We start from the raw sequence: 21,365 nt of genomic DNA, 5'->3' as shown, positions 1-21,365 counted from the left end.
CCCCCCACCTTCTCAAGGGCAACAAATGCTGGGCCCAGCCAGCAACACCCACATCCCATGAATGAATTTTTAAAAATTACCTCCTCCCACTCACCCCCAACCCCCAACCCTGCACATTCTTCCTTTTCAGATAACAGTCTAATTCCCTCTTGAATGCTTCAATTGAATCTGCCTCCACCACACTCAGGCAGTGCATTCCAGATCCTAACCACTCACTGTGTGAAAAAGTTTTTCCTCAGGTCTTCATTGCTTATTTAACTAATTACCTTAAACCTGAGCACTCATTCTCAATCCTTTCACCAATGAGAAGCTTCTCCCTATCTACTCTGTTCAGACCCCTCATGATTTTGAACACCTCTATCAAATCTCCTCTTAACCTTCTCTTCTCCAAGGAAAGCAGTTCCAACTTCCCCAATCTATCTATATAACTGAAGTTCCTCATCACTAGGACCATTCGCACACATCTTTTCTGCACCCTCTCTCAAACTTTCGCATCCTTCCTAACATGTGGCACCCAGAACTGGATGCAATGCTCCAATTGAGGCTGATCCAGTGTTTTACACAAATTTAACATAACTTTCTTGCTTTTGTACTCTATGCCCCTATTTATAAAGCCTAGGATGCTATATGCTTTACTAATCGTGTTCTCAATCTGTCCTGCCAGCTTCAATGATTTATGCTCGTATACACCCAGGTCTCTCTGCTCCTGCACCGCCTTTAGAATTGTATCTTTTATTTTATATTGTCTCTGCGTTCTTCCTACCAAAGTGAATCACTTCACATTTCTCTGCATTGAATTTTATTTGTCACTTGTCCATCCATTCCAGTAACCTGCCTGTGTCCTTTTGAAATTCTACATTATCCTCCTCACAGTTCATAATACACCCAAGTTTTGTATTGTCTGCAAATTTTGAAATTGTGCCCTGTACCTCAAGGTCTAGGTCATAAATACATATCAGGAAGAGCAGAGGCCTAATACCGACCCCTGGGGAACTCCACTACAAACCTTCCTCCAGCCTGAAAAACAACCATTCAGCACTACTTTCTTATCATAGAATCTCTGTTTCCTTTCACTCAACCGATTTCATATCCATATTGCTACTGTCTCTTTTATTCCATGAGCTCCAACTTTGACCACAAGCCTGTTGTGCGGTACCTTATCAAATGCCTTTTGTAAGTCCATGTACATCAACAGCATTACCCTCATCAACCCTCTGTTACCTCATTAAAAAACTAAGTAAGTTAGTTAAATACAATTTTCCCTTAAATCAATGCTGGCTTTCCTTAATTAACCTGTATTTGCCCATGTGACTATTAATTTTGTTCCGAACTATTGTTTCTAGAAGCTTCCCCACCACCGAGGTTAAACTGACTGCCCTGTAGTTGCTGGGTTTATCTTTACACCCTTTTTAGAACAAGGGTGTAACATTTGCAATTCTCTAGCCCTCTGGCACCACCCCTGAGTCTAAGGAAGATTGGAAAATTATGGCCCATGCCTCTGCAATTTCTACTCTTGCTTCCCTTAGTATCCTTGGATGCATCTCATCTGATCCTGGGACCTTATCAACTTTAAGTAAACACAGCCTATCCAATACCTCCTCCTTATCAATCTTAAACCTTTGAAAGTGTCTGAACTACCTCCTCTTTCACCACAACTTGGGCAGCATCTACCTCCTTGGTAAAGACAGATGCAAAATATTCATTTAATACCTCAGCTATGCTCTCCGCCTCCATCCATAAATCCCCTTTTAGATCCCTAATCAGCGCTCCTCATTTTACCACACTTTCATTATTTATATGCCCACAGAAGACTTTGGGATTCCCTTTATGTTAGCTGCGAGTCTCTTCTCATACTCTCGCTTTGTTTCTCTTATTTGCTTTTTCAATTCCCCTTGAACCTATTCAGCCTGGGCTACCTGACCTACTGATTGTTTTGAGCATTTTCTGTTTTTATATTTCAGATTGCCAGCATCCTGCAGTATTTTACTTTTGTTGTAACTGTACCTCGCCTGTCAAAAAAGGTCACCAGCCATCACTGGCTTTAATTTTCTGTAACAGCCAAACACTGACATTAATGGTCTCCACACATTCTCTGACAGTGTCCAAATCATGCTTCAGTCTTTTTTATTTGCTGATCTTTGCATTTGTTTTTTCCCTACAAACACAATTTTTCCTTCTTTTTCCTCATTGCAGCTGTGCTCGATCGAGGTGACATGTGAGTCAGGTGGTGTAATGGCTGCCACCTTGGCCAATGGGGGAATCTGCCCAATCACAGGAGAGCGGGTCCTGAGCGCTGAGGCGGTGAGGAACACCCTCAGCCTGATGCACTCGTGTGGGATGTACGATTTCTCAGGCGAATTTGCTTTTCATGTAAGCGTTTATGCAATAATCAGAGGTTGTTCCTGAAGGAAGCTGTAATGCAATCAGTGGCATTTGGATTGATCACCTCATTACTGCAGCCTTTGCAGGGATTTTCTTTTAATCATTCATGGGTTGTGGACATTGCTGGCAGGGTTGATATCTATTACTTATCCCTAATTGCCCCTTGAGAAGGTGGTGGTGAGCTGCCTTCTTGAACCGCTGCAGTCCATGTGGTGTAGGTACACCCACGGCGCTGTTAGGGAGGGAGTTCCAGGATTTTGACCCAGTGACAGTGAAGGAACGGCGATATATTTCCAAGTCAGGATGGTGAGTGACTTGGAGGGGAACTTGCAGGTGGTGGTGTTCCCATGTGTCTGCTGCCATTGTCCTTCTAGATGGTAGCGGTCGTGGGTTTGGAAGGTGCTGTCGAAGGAGCCTTGGTGAGTTGCTGCAGTGCATCTTGTAGATGGTACACACGCTGCTGCTACTGTGTGTCGGTAGTGGAGGGAGTGAATGTTTAAGGTGGTGAATGGGGTGCCAAGCAAATGGGTATGGACAAATATGAGATTGATTCCAGCAATGGTGACAGTCCAATGTTTGGAATCCCACTTCCATAAATTGTAAGAACACTTGGATCAATACCCTGAGAAGAATAGTCATCAAGGGCACCAGGCAAATCCTTAACCATTCACCTTAACTTCTCATCAAAGACCTGTCTGTGTTTACCACCCAGTCTATGCTTGGGAGTTAATGACACCCAACTTTGGCTCACCAAACTGTCTTACATGAACCAGTTCAGATTATATTGGCTTTTCCACTGCCAACCCCCTCAGGATCCACACAAACTCCTGAATGAATTAACCCCTCTTTGCAAAATATCAACAAAGAAGTCGGTTACAAAATCATAAACTACCGTTTGTTTATAACCTTAAAATCACAGTGAGCAGCAATTAAATTTAACATTAGGTATACAGTAATGAGCGATGGCTTTTTAATTGCCAATATAAATGAGATCACAAAGACAGTTCAGTTTTATCATAAATAATAATGATATAAATTGGTGAGATCAAATGGTTCAATATTGAGCAGTTGGAATGTGCGAGCTGCCTGTGAATGTATGTTAATGGGACACAGTTTCGAGTTAATGACCACTACCTGCGCAATGCCAATTCTGGCCTCAAAGATGGCCCAGACTAATTTCTACCCCCGATGTGAACCTGACAGACTGGGAAGGACCCATCCCTGATTGGTGTTGAATTGATAGATCTCAATTGGGAGCCACTGGGGACAGTACAATTGACCTCAGCACCCCTGGTCTGGGAGCGGAGAACCAGCTGGCTGCCAATCGTTATTTAGCAGTTCCAACCTGCAAGTGTCTTCCATATCAATCACACATTTGTCTGCAAAGGCAGTGAGTCTCCCCATTGTTGATCAGCTTACAGAATAAAAAACAGCCACTTGGTTGAAGTAACAGATCGAGATCAGCTGGAGTCTATGGAACCACACTCCAGCAAGTCACTACCTCCAGGAGAGGAGAGAGAAAGTTAGGAAAAACAGAATGAAAGAGCCCATTTATTTTATGTGGTTAATTTGTTAGTTAAAAAGCTACACAGACCACAGAGCGCGGCAGATAAATAAAATCCTTTCAACATAAAAAAAAAGGTCTAAACATCAAAAGACCTAGGGCAAAATTTTTCTCGCCGGGTGGGCATGTGCCCAACCTAAACAGGAGAAAAATAGTGTGTGATAACGTTGGGCAAGCGCCCTGACATCATTGTGCACTCACGCGATATTTTGGTCGGCGGGCACGCGTGAGAGTTGGCAGTGTGCCCATCGACAATTAAGAGGCCTATTAAGGCCCTTAATCAATTAATTGAATTGAACTTTTCGTTGCCCGTCCAACCTTACAGTTGGCGGGCGGGCGAATTGGCCAGGCGGCCTTTGCAATTTTTGCAAAACCTCACCCACGACCATTGATGGAAAAAAAAAGACTTTTAAAACTAATTTTTAACACGCCCCTGCTCATTTGACAGAATCACATGAGGGGACAGGTTTTCCTTCTTTTTGAATTCTTTATTTTTAATGTTAGAAATATTCAGGTCCTTGAGGCAGCTCTGTGCCTTCAGGGAGCTATCAGTGTGCGCACCCGCGCATGCATGTGCTGACTCCTGCACTCCAGGCAGCGCTGAGCATTTCAATGCATGATTCACGCTGGCTGCCTGTTAATTGGCCAGCCAGCGTGAAATCACGGTCGGTTTCACATCTGCTCCCAGGCCTGCCTGCCACACCCACCTGACAGGTTAAAAATCCTGCCCCTAATGTAACAAAAATACAAATAAAATAATATAAGCAATTAAACGTCACTGTTTAGTTAACACTATAAACTAACATGGATATGCACCCTAAAGCAGTCAGACTGCCCAGTCAATTCCTTTTCAAGTCATGAGAATCTCTGGCTGATAGCATAGCCTCAAATAATTTGGAGCACCACAAAACAGGACTGCATCACCACATCTCTCTGACCCATGCTGTTAGCCAGCTAGGTTCTGTGCTGGCTCTGCTCCCCACAAACCTCAGCCTCACATAACCTCAATAAGGATGTGATAAATGGATGAACATGATTTGATTGGGCATAGTCAGCATGGATTTGCAAAAGGGAAATCATGTTTGACGAACTTGTTGGAGTTTTTTGAGGATGTTACTAACAAAATTGATAAAGGATTTTCAGAAGGCTTTTGATAAAGTCCCCCACAGGAGGTAGATTAGCAAAATAAAAGCACATAGGATAGGAGGCAACATACTGGCATGGATTAAGGACTGGCTAACAGGCAAAAAACAGAGAGTAGGAATAAATGGGTCATTCTCATGTTGGCAGGCTGTGCCTAGTGGGGTAGGTACCACAAGGAATCAATATTTGGTCCCCAGCTATTCACAATATATATCAATGATTTGGATGTGGGAACCAAATGTAATATTTCCAAGTTCGCGGATGATACGAAGCTAGGCGGGAATGCGTGTTGTGAGAAAAATGTAAAGTGGCTACGAGAGGATTTGGATAGACATAGTGAGTGGGAAAGAACATGGCAGTTGGAATATAGTGTGGAAAAATGTGAGGTTATCCACTTTGGTAGAATGAACAGATGTGCAGAGTATTTCTTAAACGGTAAGAGATTAGAAAGTGTAGATGTACAAAGGGACCTGGGAGTCCTTGTCCATAAGTCACTGAAAGCTAACATGCAGGTGCAGCAGGCAATTAGGAAAGCTAATGGAATGTTAGCCTTTATCACAAGAGGATTTGAGTACAGGAGTAGTGAAGTTTTGCTTCAATTGTATAGAAGCTTGGTTAGACAGCACCTGGAGTGTGTGCAGTTTTGGTCCCCTTACCTTAGGAAGGATACTATTGCCATAGAGGGAGTGCAGTGAAGGTTCACCAGACTTGTTCCCGGGATGGCAGGACTGTCCTATGAAGAGAGATTGGGGAAACTGGGCCTGTGTTCTCTAGAGTTTCGAAGAATGAGAGGTGATCTCATTGAAATCTACAAAATACTTATAAGGCTAGACAGGGTAGATGCAGGTAAGATGTTGAGAGTCTAGAACCAGGGGACACAATTTCAAAATAAGGGCAAAGCCACTTAGGACCGAGATGAGAAGAAATTTCTTTACTCAGAGGGTTGTGAATCTTTAGAATTCTCTACCCCAGAGGGCTGCTGTTGCTCAGTCAGTGAGTATGTTTAAGGTAGAGATTGATAGATTTCTGATTAACAATAACGTAAAGGGTTATGGGGCTGGTATGGATAAAAGGCTTTGAAGTGTTCAATCAGCCATGATAGTATTGAATGGCGGAGCAGGCTCGAAGGGCTGAATGGCCTTCTGTTCTGTTGTTCCTACCTCCATGTCGAAGTCTGTACCAAAATCTTATAGAATTGCTCCATCTAGTGGTTTGATATATTACAAGTTTAGACAAACTTTGTCAAACCATTCCAGTATCCTGTGTGTTTTGGCAAAAATTAACTTGTCTTAGTAAAAACAAAAATAGACTAGTTTTATTGTGTAATGAAAATAATTTGTGCACACATTTTAAAATCTGTTTGTAGCTCATGTTGCTGAATGAACTTTGTCCTCTGTTATGCTCCCATTTTCTCCTTACCAATCCTTTCTTACGTAAATTATCAAGTCATCTGTTATTTTGAAACTGTTCAGGTTTTTTTGGAGAATTTTCAGCAAGCCTGTTTTTTCCACTGTTTCATTACTCTTCGTTCTGTAGTTTCTGCATTCATTCACACCAGCCAACTGTGCATTGGATTTTTAAAATTTTTGCCAAATTTTCTCTCTCTCCTCCTGCAGGTCTTGACTTCAGCAGGAATATAGTTCCTTAGTCACTCTGTGGTACCTTTCACAGGTGGCCATTCTTCATGTTTGTATGGGCCTTAACTGTGATTAAAAAACTATCTGGCTACCAAACCAAGCTAGATTCAGTCTCTACCCGAGTTCCAATGGGGCACATTTTCCAGCAAAGGGGCTTGGGAAGGGCTCTCCACTGGGTAGCACTCAGAAGCAGTAACTGGAGCAGGGTTCTTTCCACCCCTTAGCTCTTAGGCCATTTGACACTCTCCTTATCATCCATCCTGGCTGCAATCAGCCAAGCTCAGGCGAGGCCAGGAATTTAACCTGCTCACCAGCATGGCTCAGGTTTTACCAACTGAAGCAGCAGAGGAAGCTGGGCCATATTTGCATTAAGTCTCTGTAGCTGAAACTGTTTCCAGCTCCTGATAGTCCCTGACAGTTTTCGCATGTTGTGGCTTTTCTTGCCCAGTAGAGTAAAACCATTTGGTGGGTGGCTTGCTTGTGAGCTCATTATCCAACTGGGAGATGTGGCCTAAAAACATTGCATTGTGGCTTTGTCTGTTGTCTTTGGTATTTGTCACTTTTCATTTTTTGTTTGCATGCAGGTTGGCCTTCCAGCAAAATCTGGCGTTTCTGGTGGTGTTCTGCTGGTGGTGCCCAATGTGATGGGCATCATGTGCTGGTCTCCTGCCTTGGACAAAGTTGGCAACAGTGTGAGAGGTATCGACTTCTGTCAGGTATGAGATCACGGGAGAATGTGACTCAACAACTCAATCAACTGGTCACAACCTATAGCATATAGGCAAAGCAGTACATCTCATTCGATAACAGTCCAACTTAGGAACTCCCCGTGAATACCTGATGATGTCAGCAAAGTTCATTATAGAATTAACAAAAACATTTTTTTAAAAATCATATTTGTAAGGGTTTTCAGGTACTTTCCCATTGCTTCTGAACGTACCAGCTCATGTTGGGATACAGTTCCTCTGGTACCTCACCCAAGTGGCCATTCTTTATGTATTACCCACAACAAGAGTGTTGAAAGGCTCTCCAACTACTGGGGGAGAGGAAACTCATCATACCTGGCCTTGATTTTGTGCAATGTTCATACCTGCAAACTCCCCAGCACTTTCTGTTCCGTTTCCCTCTCTGACACAGCGATTGAGGCTAGTTGTACTACTCCTATTGTTATCATGGCCAAAAGCTGCAAATGCAACATGGACTGGGGATCAAATCTGGATCCTTTCTGTCTATATGACTCAGTATTTTACTGGGTGGTGCAATTATCCACAGCCATTAAGGGGGTTGGGGGTGGGTCTATTACAATACAGTAGCAAGGGACAAATACAAAACAATGTACAATTGTCTCCCTTTAAAGCATTTAGGACTTGGACATTCAGTTAAGTGGGCTTATCCAGTAAATTTTTCCAGGAAAGTGACTGGTCCTTTATTTTTCAGGAGCTGGTTTCTCTGTTCAACTTTCATAACTATGACAACTTGAGACATTTTGCCAGGAAACTAGATCCACGGAAAAACGGAAGTGAAGTCAGGGTAAGGAGTCCGAGCATGGAATACACATTGAGCGCCAGTTACTTCAAGCCTTGGCTCAGTTAATACACTTTGACCAGCGCTAACCCAGAGGCAGAGCAGGGCTGCTTTTTTTCCATTATTCTTTCATGGGATGTGGGCGTCGCTGGCAAGGCCAGCATTTGTTGCTCATCCCTAATAGCCTCTTGAACTGAGTGTCTTGCTCGGCCATTTCAGAGGGGCAGTTAAGAGTCAACCACATTGCTGTGGCTCTGGAGTCACCTGTAGGCCAGACCAGGTAAAGATGACAGATTTCCTTCCCTAAAGGACATTAGTGAACTAGATGGGTGTTTACAACAATCGACAATAGTTGTCATGGTCACCATCACTGAGACTGACTTTTCATTCCAGAAATTGCTGCACAATTAGTACCAGAAATTAAGAGAGAAAAAAATCCTAAAAGATTCCCCAGACATCTGATCACATGGTCCATTGTTAATTTATTTGTATAGTTAACACAGTAACGTAGAGATACTCTCCTCCCTGCTCTTTTAGTTCATGATGCTGCTATTTCCCTCCCTTCGATCCTCTCCCCTCAGTTTACAATGCCACTCTGCTCCCCCTGCTTTCTATCAGTCTATGCTTTGTCCTTAACTATGCCGTTCACTTTGGCACTCTTTCCTTCCTCACTGCCATTCTGATACTGTTTCTGCTTTGCAAGTGGAACTCAGCTATATGCTGTGGGCAAGATTTATTATCTCAGTAAAGTATCACAAGAATACCTGCCCACGGAAAGCAGCAGTGTCAGATAGGTGCTGGGAGCAGTGCTGTATTCATTCACAAATGCAGGCACCACAGTCAGTGTGAAATATGTATGGAGATGGAAGAGTATTTTGCTTTATTACTTTTGTGGATCAACTAATATTTAGACAGTACATTTTTTCAGAAGATTAAATGGGTGGGTGGAGTCCATAGTAGGGTAGAGAATACAGGGGGGAACATTCTTAACCTGCTCTTACTCTATTACAGCTATACATTTAAATAAAAAAAATCGAAGAAACATTAAATCTTTAAAAACAAATGTTATTTTGTTCACCCAACCAGGAGGAGTCAGTGGTGAACTTGCTCTTTGCTGCATACAGTGGTGACATAGCTGCACTGCGGAGGTAAGTACTTAATTTTTGTGTCATGTTAAAATCTTCCTCTTCCCTGCTGAGTGGGCCTCCCCATGACACGCATTGGGCTCGGATAGGCTGGGATGGTTAAAGTAGTCCCCGACCTACATTCAGCACCTCTGTGCACTGATGCAACTGAGATCAGGAACTCAAGTGGAACACTACACTGAGACCATTTCATCCCCTGGAATGGAAAATCAGATGGGCTGTAATAACAAATCGCCAATCTGCTACAACCTGTCCCCCCTCCCCCCTGCAGAAGGTGAATTTCACACCCCCTCCCCCATGTCTCAGTGAAACAGTTCATTATGATTTACATCTTATATTTGCATTCCGTCTTTCTGCCTCTCCACCACCATCCAATCTGCAGTAAATAAGACAGGAAGAACCTGTGAATAGTCCTCTCAGCTGGCACAAGGTGTGCTTTATGGGATGAACTGAGTGTGTGTGCCTTTTGGAGGTATAATATTACAGGCCTGACTTTTAAAAAAAAACTTAAATCAGTCCTAGCTTGTAGGACATGATCCCTCCTCAAGCCACATCCTGACAAAGGTGGTGGGTAAATAACCTGGCATTTATATCTTCTCAAATGTAACTGGGTTTCAAGAAGCCATCTCAGAAAGAAGACTGCTTCACCTATTCTCCTTCTGTCCTATTGTAAGGAAGTGCCTGATCTCAGCTCAGCCCCAACAGCACTGTTAGGTTATGAAACTTATCACTTAGCAAATAGTGAATGCAAACTACTGCCTCAACGCTTTCATCTGTGTCGCACTAAGTGTGCAATATTAATGTTATATTTCATGTCTCAGTTACATCCATTTTCACTGCAACAGAAACATTATATAAGTGCCTTTAATGTGATAAAATGTCCCAAGGCACTTAACTAGAGCATCAATAAAAACATTTTTGACATCAAGCCACATGAGGAGATATCAGGACAGAAGAGTTTGTGACCAGTGTATGGTCTGACTGGGGTATGTTTCACTTTCCCAGATTCGCACTCTCTGCTATGGACATGGAACAGAAAGACTATGATTCACGTACACCACTACACATAGCTGCAGCTGAAGGTATGGATGAAGTTTTTAGCTACTAAACTAGCAGCATATCCTCCAATTTCCACCATATTTAGTAATTTCTCTCCTTCCCCTCTCAGTCTCTCCGTGCTGTGGTGTCCAGAGTCAACCTGCTTGAATCCTATCAATGCCACAGTGTGGGCCATCCACTGGAAGGTGCATAAGAGCCACCCAGCTGACTCTCCCTCTACTGCTCCTCTGTTCACTATAGTGAAAGCGCCTGGCATATGCCCAGCCCCTCTCTTGTTCTACCACTGCTGAAGAACTCATTATGTCAGCAATTGTGGAAGCAAGTTCCTACCCTCCTGGCCAATCTATGCCAGTGTGTCAGAGCTGGCACTACTGATCATCTGGAACAAAACCATTTCAAGAGGCAGGATTTGTTTGTTTCTGATTTTGGATAGAAAGTCAGAGCTGAATTGTTCAGGTACAGTGATGTACCCTCCCATCCCAACACCCAATTTTCTCCCCTCTTTTTCTGAAGGCGTGGGTTTTACAGGTGCCAGCTGTCCTACACTCCCACACCCAAGTGTCCAATCTTCTTCATACACAGTGCATAGTCGGTTATTCACCCATGGGAAGGGGTGAGGAAAATACTGCAGCCAGGCCTGATCCAGTTATGTGCATACAAGTGCACTTCCTAACAGGGAACATTGGATTGTGATCAAGAGCAAGAACCCTGCTGATTTGAACCATCCTAGCCGAGGGGTCCAAAGGCCAATTAGTGCTACCCTGGTGAGAGATTAAAATGGGAACCTTCCTGGTCTGCATGGCTCTATCCCAGTAGTTCTCAAACCAGGGTTCACGGAACCCTGGGGACCTGTAGAGACTCCCCGTGAGGCCGTCGCATAATGTGAATGGGACCTGTTGTTGTTGTGATGATGTAGGTTGGGCACATGATGTTGGTCATTATTTTGATTTCCTTTATCTGCTCAAGTGGCGCAGCTGAGAGCCCGCTCACTAGGGCGTTCAATGCCAGGGCCAGGGGACCCATTGCATATGCTCAAAGAAACACTGGTAAGTGATTGAATTGTGGGCAATGGTATTGAGGCTCCTGCAGAAATGGTCATGTGACCGGATTAGCGGAACCACGGATTGAGAAGCCAGTGAGAGGAGACGAGAGGCCGCAGAGACACAGGATGGATTTGGAGGGCTGGGGCTGGGGGAGCTTCCATGTCATACTTGTCCAGGGCCTGGAATGACGGTCAAGCTGAGCTTCATTTGCTGAATACAGGTGCTGGGCCTGTGACTAGACCTGAACCAAAGCCACAGCTGGTGAAGTCCCAATGGAAGAAATTCTGCAGACCAGCTAACATCAGCAATATTCCAGCACAGACAAACAGCAATGGGGGAGGAAAAGAAACCTGAAACACTAAGGAGCGAATAGGCAAGCAGTGGAGGGTCACAGCTGAAATGGTACCAGTATTCCCAACACAACTTGCATTTATACACTATTCAACATAGTAAAACGTTCCATGTTGCTTCACAGGAGCATTATCAACAGAAACACTAAACCACATAAGTATCAGGACAGGTGACCAAAAGCTTGATCAAAGAGGTAGGTTTTAAGGAATGTCTTAAAAGAGAGAGACAGAAAGGTTTAGGGAGGGAATTTCGGAGTTCAGAGCCTTGGCAGCTGAAGGCGTGGCCACAATAATGGATGGATCTATTAAAACTGGCGATGTGGAACAGGCCAGAATTGGAGGCCTGGAGAAGGCTACAGAATGAGGGAGGGGTAAGGTTATGGAGGGATTTGAAAACCAGGATGAGGATGTTAAAAATAAGGTGTTGTTGGACTGGTTGCCACTGAAGGTTAGCAAAACAGGGGTGATGGATGAATAAGATTTAGAGCAAGTTAAGATATGGGCAGCAGAGTTTTGGATGAGCACAAGTTTATGTAAGGTGGAAAGGAGAAGTCAGCTAGGCGCGCATCGGAATAGTCTAGGAGGTAACAAAGGCATGGATGAGGGTTTTGGCAAGTGAGCTGAGGCAGGATTGAAGAAAGTGCTGCGTAGTGAAGTATTCAACAGGCCTGCTGCTTAACCTCTCAGCTGAAGGAAAGATAAAAGTTTTCACATCAGTGCTCCACACCAACCTCATCTTCAACTGAACCAGTGAAACATTGTCCACTTCCCGCATCAGCTATCATGTGGCATCTGAGTTAGATTACCAAGTAAGTGCTACTGCCAAATTAGGGTAGTTTTGTGCTTCAAGCCCCTGCCCATTGTAATTGGGTTGAGACTGCCTGTAGTAGTGAGATTCAAACCAAGAGTTCTAATCCAGCTTCCAGAGGTGAAAAAGTAGGATATGATCCACAGTATTCTCTGACTCTACTGCTTTGAACTCATCTAAATGTTCATTCCATTTTATGCAGGTCACGTGGAAGTAGTTTGTTTCCTTCTCGATGGCTGCCGTGTAAATCCCTTCTGCAAGGACAGGTGAGTGAGAAATCTCAGAAGCAGAGGACGATATAAATGAGGTTTGAATGGTACTTGCTCTTCACTCTAGGCTCAGCATGAAATTTTCCTGTTCCAACTTTACCACTGGTCTACCATAGAGATGGATGTTGGTGATCTTCTAGTTATTTGAATTTTGTTTTGCTCCTGAACTGGAAATGGGCATTACAAAGCAGTATTTTTTCTGAAAGCACCATTACAATTATTCATGAGGATCAGGTCCAGCAAGATGGCAGATTCAGCACTCGTTACCCCAGCAGCTTCAGTGCCGATGTCTGGTATCCCTCCCATCATTGTGACATGGTGCACTTGTTATTAGACAACCTTAAGTGAGAAACTCAAAACTATCTAACTCCAAAATTGCTGCTATCTCAATGCACATCAGAGAACTTGTAACCTCAGTCAGTTTTGATTTGTCTTCAATTATTCTTTCACCTGTCCACAGATGGGGTAATACTCCTTTGGATGATGCAATTCACTTCAACCATCACCACGTTGCGAAGCTGCTAAGGAACTACCAGATGTCTTACTCCCTGCCAGAGACAGCAGACAGCGACAGTGAGGTTACAGCTGATGAAAATACAGGGGAGAGTGGCGAAAGACCACCAACCTCTCTAGTCACAAAAGCCTGAAAGTCAGCCTTGGTTCTCATGTATTGCCTGTGATGTAGGTGTCTAGTTATGCAACAGCAATATGTTGTCCTGCTAGAATGACAAGAACTAAATGTTGTAGTTTCACAGTCAGACTTGCCTTACTGCGGCAAAGCCACAAATCAATATTTACGCCAGTAAAAACACTTCTATTTTGGTTAGCTGGATGGTTGACTACCAGAAACCACGACTGAGTCCAAACCAAGAGTCCACCATAATTGTGTCTAAACCGAACTGCTGACAAATCCACATTGCTGTATTTTAACAGGCCAAAAGTCCACATTAAAAAATAATTCCTAACAAACCAAAACAAATCAGAGTTGAAGGAAGAGAAAACTATACAAGACAAAAACAAACCTCAAGTCATTAAACAAAAAGGAGGTAGGAAGTGAAGATATAAAAACACAAGGTTAAAAAAAAAATACACTTTTTTCCTGGATGTGATGGATTTCATACTGTTTAAGAGGGGGTGGAGCAGGTGGAACCAAATAGGTCAGGAATAGGTGTGAGCTAAGGAGAAATTTGACAAAGATATCATGGACACAAGATGAAGGGAGTGTTAGTAGTGTTAAAGACTAAAGAAGGTGCTGATAGTGGCATAAAGGTAAGATAGTAGAATGTGTTAATAGCAGAACAAGGGTCAGCACTCTCTGAAAACAAAACATAAGAACAAGTTACAAGGGGCCCTGTGGGAGGAGGGGGTTGGGGAAAAATAGAAAAAAAAAGATAAAATGGAAGAGAGTTCATGGTCTGAAGTTGTTGAACTCAATGTTAAGCCTGGAAGGTTGTAAAGTGCCTAATCAGAAGATGAGGTGTTTTTTTTAATTCATTCACAGGATGTGGGCTTTGCTGGCTGGGCCAGTATTTATTGCCCATCCCTAGTTGCCCTTGAGAAAGTGGTGGTGAGCTGCTTTCTTGAGCCGCTGCAGTCCATGTGGTGTAGGTACACCCACAGTGCTGTTAGGGAGGGAGTTCCAGGATTTTGACCCAGTGACAGTGAAGAAACAGCGATATATTTCCAAGTCATGATGGTGAGGGACTTGGAAGGAAACTTCCAGATGGTGTTCCCATCTATCTACTGCCCTTGTCCTTCTAGGTGGTAGTGGTTGTGGATTTGGAAGGTGCTAAGGAGCCTTGGTGAATTCCTGCAGTGCATCTTGTAAACGGTACACACTGCTGCTACTGTGCATTGGTGGTGGAGAGAGTGAATGTTTGTGGATGGGGTGCCAATCAAGCACTTTGTCCTGGATGGTGTCGAGCTTCGAGTGTTGTGGGAGCTGCACTCATCCAGGCAAGTGGGGAGCATTCCATCACACCTTGTAGATGGTGGACAGGCTTTGGGGAATCAGGAGGCGAGTTACTCATTGCTCTTGTAGCCACAGTATTTATTAGTCCAGTTCAGTTTCTGGTCAATGGAAATGCCCATGATGTTGATAGTGGGGGATTCAGTGATGGTAATGCCATTGAATGTCAAGGGGTGATGGTTAGATTCTCTCTTGTTGGAGATGGTCATTGCCTGGCACGAATGTTACTTGCCACTTGTCAGCCCAAGCCTGGATATTGTCTAGGTCTTGCTGCATTTGGACATGGACTGCTACATGTCCATCCTCAGCCTGCTGCAATGTTCCAGTGAAGCCCAACGCAAACCTGAGGAACAGCACCTCATATTACGATTAGGCACTTTACAGTCTTCTGGACTTTATAACAGAGTTCAACAACTTCAGACCACAAACTCTGTCCTTCGTGTTATGAATTTTTTCTATATTTTTCCCCCAACCCCCTCCCACCACAGGGCCCCTCCTAACTTGTTATCATCTCTTGCTTTCAGAGAGCGCTGACCCTTATTCTGCTACTAACACATTCTGCTATCCGACCTTTATGCCACTATCAGCACCTTTAGTCTTGACAAAGGGAATGTTATTTTGTCCATGACTACCTTGTCAAATCTATCCTGAGCTCCCACCTATCCCTTATCTATTTTGTTCCATCTGCTCTACCCCCCCTCTTCAACAGTATAAAATCCATTACATTTCTACCCCTCTTCAACTCTGAAGAGTCATACAGACTCAATGTTAATTCTGTTTGTCTCTTCACAGATGTTGCCAAACCTGCTGAGTTTTTCCAGCATTTTCAGTTTTATTTACCACAAGTATAAGAGATGAGTTAGCAGAGGTAGATTTGGAAATGAGATTAAAAGATATGCTAGTAAATAAGCAATGACAAGCAAGCATTTAAAGAAATAATTTCGTGTTCTCAATGAATGTATATTCCCTTGAGGAATAAAAATATCACTTAAAGTGGAATAACTGTTAATCGAGTACTGTCCTCAACTTCTTCAAAGGAGAATCTTATGGCCGCCTCCTGTGCCGTAATGACTATGACCTAACCATCTAAGACTATTTGATATTGATATCAACACCAAGAAAAATAGGTTTCTTGCACACACTGCACCAAGAACAGTTAAAGACTTGAACTGGACAACTGAGGCTTTGGTATAATGATATTTAGTTGTCAATTCAGTAATGTTGTACTTATATATTATGAATTATGATGACTATCTCTCTGGCAACTGATAGAATGTGTGTACATTTGAGTTGATGTGTCACTGTCTAACTGAAGCAAACTCTGGGCATTTTTCAGAGTTTTAGATTGCTATTTTTTGTGATGATGCAATAAAAATATAATTAATATGCAAAGATAATGATTGTTTTGTTCCAAATCATTAGGTCTGCAATTAGTAAGGCAAATATTACAGCTTATTAATCACCATACAAGGGATAGTTTTACCCTTGTATGACTGTTTTAGACAATGAACTAAGATCTAGAAGACAAGTGAAACAAACCTGAACTGAGATTAAAGATTAGGAGTGTATTCTGCAGAGCAGAAGATAACAGAAGATTCCTCAAATTTCCTGTGGAGGACAGCAGGCCAGGGTTGAATAGTGGGCATGTGGAAAGATTAATATTCTGGAGTTTTGCTCTGCCATTGAGAATCAAGGATTGTTTATACAGAACATGCCTTTAGGTGATAAATGGGTGCTTAGAAACCATGACAGGGTAGAGTGTAGAATAGGCTGTGGAAACAGGCCATCTACAGTACCTTCTCTCAGTAATCAGCCTGTAATTGACCTCAGGATATGGCCACTTAAAACTAATTCGTCAAAGGAAATACCTGAGCAGTGACTTTACAAAGGACAGCTCCATGTTGTCAGTACTTCAGACTACATGTAGGTTGCACCTAATTAGCTGGTACAGTATTTGTAACATTAAGTTTCACACTTCTCATGAGCAAAGAAAATTCTCTGTTCCTGAGGTGTATTTCCATTGACGGGACCAGCTTTTGCTGAGGATATTATGGCACTTGTTATACTCGTGGGCCTCAGACAGTGTATACCTAACAGTCTAGCACCCTGTATAACCAGATCGTGAAACAGAGGTTAAAACAAGGTACCTGCTTGGTATCTACTTGGTGCAATTTCTGGATCCCAACAGGGATAATTAATTGAAATAACATTTCAAAGTTCCATACAAGTTGTTTTACCTTATTTATTGATCAAATTGTGAAAAAAAAATCACAGAATCAATGCATTATCCAACAAACTAGACAAAAACATACAAACCAGTTAATGGCATCATTTTTGTTGTGGGAAGATAAAATTAAAGAACCTGGTCTCGCGTCAGTTGACGGCACATATATACCACAGAGGTGCTGAGAGGTTATCTCCAGAAAGCCAGGCTTGTTCCTGGCTGGTGTAAGCTCTGTTAAAGACATTTTGCATGCACAGTAGTGATTTTAAGCTATAACAGATGTAATTACTCTAGTCCCAGTGACAAGAGCGCTCCAGTACACAGAGGGAAAAAGAAACAGTCCTGAATACTGTTATTTTCTCCTCCATTCTTTCCCAGATGACTCATGTGAAGATTGCAACTGAACCATTTAGGGGAAGCTTGACAGAGCATCAGTCAAGACTGCAATTGGAACTTGGGTCTGCAGTGAACCTGAAATATCTTGTCTTATAGGTGGAGGAGAGCCATGTTGACTGGTTACAAGAACAGCTTCTTGATCCAGATCCCCATACAAGGTATAAAGACCTTATGCAGCATCAACTATACAAAATAATGAAACTGAAGGAATACACAATACACAAAATGGATGAGGTCAGTGTGTGCACACCTTTTGGTTCCATTTTTAAGGGAAGTTGTAATGAGCACCACCAATAGGATTTACCAGGGTACAGTCCCTTTGACCTGTTCAACAGCTTTGCTTCTTATTTGCAATATAAGAATAAAAACAGAAACCACAGAGTGACCAAAACTTCAAACACATCTTCCAGTAAACTGCTCTGTTATGGCAACTGTGCATCTACATGCTAAATGGGCCACAGCAAGTTCCTAATGTCTTAAGGCATTTTAAGTCAAGCACTAGTTATATCCAGCTGATATTCTTACATGTGGTACATGCACCCTGTCCAATCTGCAAACAGTGCCTTGGTGTAGAGAATAAATACTGGGGGAGCAGTGGAGTTATCAATTTAATAAATTCTACAATCCTATAGTGTGCCCTCTATAAAACATACAGGGAGCGTTCTCAGGGTATGAAGCTTTTTAAAAAAATATTCATTCATGGGATGTGGGCATCGCTGGCTAAGCCAGCATTTATTGCCCATCCCTAATTACTCTTGAGGTGATGGTGGTGGTGGTGATGAGCTGCCTTCTTGAACCGCTGCAGTCCATGTGGTGTAGGCACATCCACAGTGCTGTTAGGGAGGGATTTTGACCCAGTGACAGTGAAGGAACGGCCGATATATTTCCAAGTCAGGATGGCGAGTGGCTTGGAGGGGAACTTCCACGTAATGGTGATCCCATGTGTCTGCTACCCTTATCCGTTATAAATATTATAACAATTACTTCATTTCTGGTCCAACAATCTTCATTTTATGAAGTTCTCATTCTCTGTCTAAATTTCAAGTAAACATTGGACTTCCATCAAATAACAGAATAGTATAGAATGCATCTGAACAATGAAGCGCACACAAGGTTCAGAAACTGCATTTTCCCCACTCAGTAGTCCAAGCAATGGCCATTATTGACTAGTTTCAATCTAAAAGGCTGCTAAAGAACAAATGCCTGGTGCATGTATGTATCTTATCGCCATGTCATATTGATTTGAAATACTGGTCAGGGTAAACCTATATCCTTTACCAGATATTTACATAGGATAGTAAAACATAATGGCTATTTGATAGGTGTTTATGAACAGAAAGCAAATTGTGCAACAGCTGCACATGCATAAGACTTAAATTTTCCCTTCCTCTGCACCCCATTTCACAAAAATAATCCTAACCCACAAGATATATCCATCTGTTTTTCAAAAATAAAATCATGAATATCTTTCTTGGCTCAATGTCATATATTCCAGTTATTACATTCAATGGCACAAGCAACTGATGGACACACACGCAGACTTCTCCTTACACAAGGCCGTATACAGGAATATTGGGCTGAAAGGCATCTGTGCTGTATCATTTGATGATTTATGTACTTAAATGACATCCACAGCTTCTTTTAAAATAATAATTCTGCACATAATCCTCCCTCCCTGCATTTAGGATAACCCAGGGTTATTTTTGTGAAATTCTGGTCACTTCTGGAGCAGAGATCTGTTGTACAAGAATTCAGTAAGAGTCAGTCCTGTGAAAGAAGTAAAGAGCTTTCCTAATTCTTCCAGCACTCAACAGCAAAGAGAACAAAAAGTAATCTTCAAAATACAGTTGTAGCTCATTTTCTATCCAAGTCTATTTGCCTGTCTCCTCCATATGCCTGTCTCTCAAAATGGCAGACATTATAAAATTCTTGGACAGGAGCGTTCCGGTTGGACAATAAGCCTATTCTGAGAGAAATGGAAGATAAAAGTAAATCAAAGTATTAAAAGGAAACAAGAAAGCAGGTCCCTAAAAAAGATGTTCCTTTAGGTCAAAAACTTTAAGCAATGCTGGCTTGTTGGACATTACTTTCTTTGCCCGCTCCTAAACATTCTTAGATTCAAATATATTCCACAGCTACAAGATTATCTTGCAAAGCAAAAGGAAACACACCCACTATCATGCTGCTACTCAGCTTATGGTGAAAACAGGGCTTCCAAAGTTCTCTTGTTCTTTTAAAAAAACAAAATGGCAGCTTACTTAGTGTACCATTAACTATTTCAGTAAAATGAAGGAACCTTCTTTCAACACATGCTAGCAATAACTTGCTTATCCTGCAATGCTGTGTGTCAAACAGCTTACCATTTTCCCCTCATTGTTGTAAACCAGTACTGATGTGCACAGTGAATACTCACTCAAGTCTTTACCTATTGGTGGAAAAAAAAACAGATGAACGAACTTTTGTGAACAAATCCAAGGAAATTGTGTCACTGACTTTTGAACGAGACCAGTCTTTTGAATCCTCTGCTCTTGTATGAATAGTTGTGCAGGATCTTTTCTGTTCACTTAAGCAGGAAAATGGGGCCTCAGTTTAACATCTCATCCAAAAGACAGTGCAGCACTCCCTCAACCTAGGTTATGTGCTCACGTCCTGGAGTGGGACTTGAACTCACAAATACCAAGCTCAGAAGCGAGGCTGAACCAACCAACAAAAGTTATTAAAATTAAGCAAGGTGATCAATTTTTAAAAATTCAAATAGTGAACAAAAGCTAAGTGATCCCACAATGCAGCCAAACATCCCAATGTGGTCACAACAAAGGCAGCAACATATCACTCTTTCCCCACATCCCCCACCGTCCCACCCCCCAAGAGCGATTGCAAATGATGACAATAGTGTACTAGGGTAAATAATGTCCCTCACTTTCCCAGTTCTAAAGTGCTATAGCCTAGGTAATGGCAGCATCTTTGAAAATTCACATTCATGCAACCTATGTTCATGAAGGTCAACCATCGATTAGATGATTTCTGAACCTGGAGGGCCATTTAATGTCACAAGGCAGAAAGGATGAAGGGAAATAATAGTAAGGCTAGTGTAGTGATGGATTTGGAGAGTGGTGGGAAATTGTGGTGGTCTGGCCTCTTCCTTTCCCAGCAAAGGAATGGGTTTATGTGAATTTATATGCTGCACCATCTCCAAAATGACTGCGGGACAGCATGGACTACAACACTGATACGTCCGTCCTCTTGGTCAGTTAGCTGGTAAACAAGTTTCTTTGCGGGTAACAACATCTTGTTTTCCCCCTCCAATTTCCTACATTTCAAATGGAAGGGGAAAGAGATGGTTTTCTACTAGTCTTTCAAACTATCACCACATGCATCATCAGTAACGGTTTGCTTTGACGTACACACAAGATTGCATTTTAACAACTTGAAAGTTTTGCTATTTAAAGTAAGAGTTCATCAATCTTAGAACGAAGAACATTATGTAAGGTAATTCAATGAAGTGTACAGAGTAACGAAGTTGGAATGGAGTCCATGTCCTAGGAACTATGGCATTGAAGATACATTTTGCATCAGAAATAAGAGATCGCTCAAATGTATAATTTCATCACGTGTTCTAAGCCAGAGAATCTGTCTCGAGAAATTCCATTAAATCTGTAGAGGGGGGGTGGGGGGAAGAAAATAAAAGAGAAGTGAGAAAGTGATGGAAGAGAAAGGGTCATTTCTGCCCTGTTGTTAAAGAGCTATCATGTTCAAGGATTCACAAGCACAAACCTGGGAGGAGACTGCCTATCACATTCGTGTGCTGCTATGAGAGACTTGGCAAGATGGGGCAAGTAGCAACTTGGCATA

General features: G+C 42.4%; 2 protein-coding genes across 11 annotated transcripts in view; one reads left to right on the top strand and one right to left on the bottom strand.

Annotated features, from left to right (window-relative positions):
- LOC144672769 (glutaminase kidney isoform, mitochondrial-like) overlaps positions 1-16,290 on the top strand; it is a 70,009-nt gene extending 53,719 nt beyond the window's left edge. For all 3 annotated transcript variants that reach the window (XM_078534751.1, XM_078534753.1, XM_078534752.1), the window contains 7 exons: positions 2,194-2,370; positions 7,311-7,442; positions 8,164-8,256; positions 9,337-9,398; positions 10,401-10,477; positions 12,858-12,921; positions 13,385-16,290. In XM_078534751.1, the coding sequence (XP_078390877.1) occupies positions 2,194-2,370; positions 7,311-7,442; positions 8,164-8,256; positions 9,337-9,398; positions 10,401-10,477; positions 12,858-12,921; positions 13,385-13,571 (792 nt within the window). In that variant the 3' untranslated portion in view covers positions 13,572-16,290. The remainder of the gene's footprint in view (positions 1-2,193; positions 2,371-7,310; positions 7,443-8,163; positions 8,257-9,336; positions 9,399-10,400; positions 10,478-12,857; positions 12,922-13,384) is intronic.
- Positions 16,291-18,980: 2,690 nt separating this feature from the next.
- The window catches only part of LOC144672619 (signal transducer and activator of transcription 1-like), a 57,270-nt gene continuing 54,885 nt past the window's right edge, over positions 18,981-21,365 (bottom strand). For 7 of the 8 annotated variants that reach the window (XM_078534441.1, XM_078534443.1, XM_078534440.1 and 4 more), the window contains one exon: positions 18,981-21,167. In XM_078534441.1, coding sequence (XP_078390567.1) covers positions 21,130-21,167 — 38 coding nt within the window. In that variant the 3' untranslated portion in view covers positions 18,981-21,129. The remainder of the gene's footprint in view (positions 21,168-21,365) is intronic. The other variant, XM_078534439.1, reaches the window with a different exon arrangement.

Source organism: Cetorhinus maximus, chromosome X (assembly GCF_964194155.1).
Source record: "Cetorhinus maximus chromosome X, sCetMax3.hap1.1, whole genome shotgun sequence".
In the NCBI taxonomy this organism is placed as follows: Eukaryota; Metazoa; Chordata; class Chondrichthyes; order Lamniformes; family Cetorhinidae; genus Cetorhinus; species Cetorhinus maximus.
The sequence above is the reverse complement of the archived record's forward strand: the minus strand, read 5'-3'. Positions and strand labels throughout refer to the sequence as shown.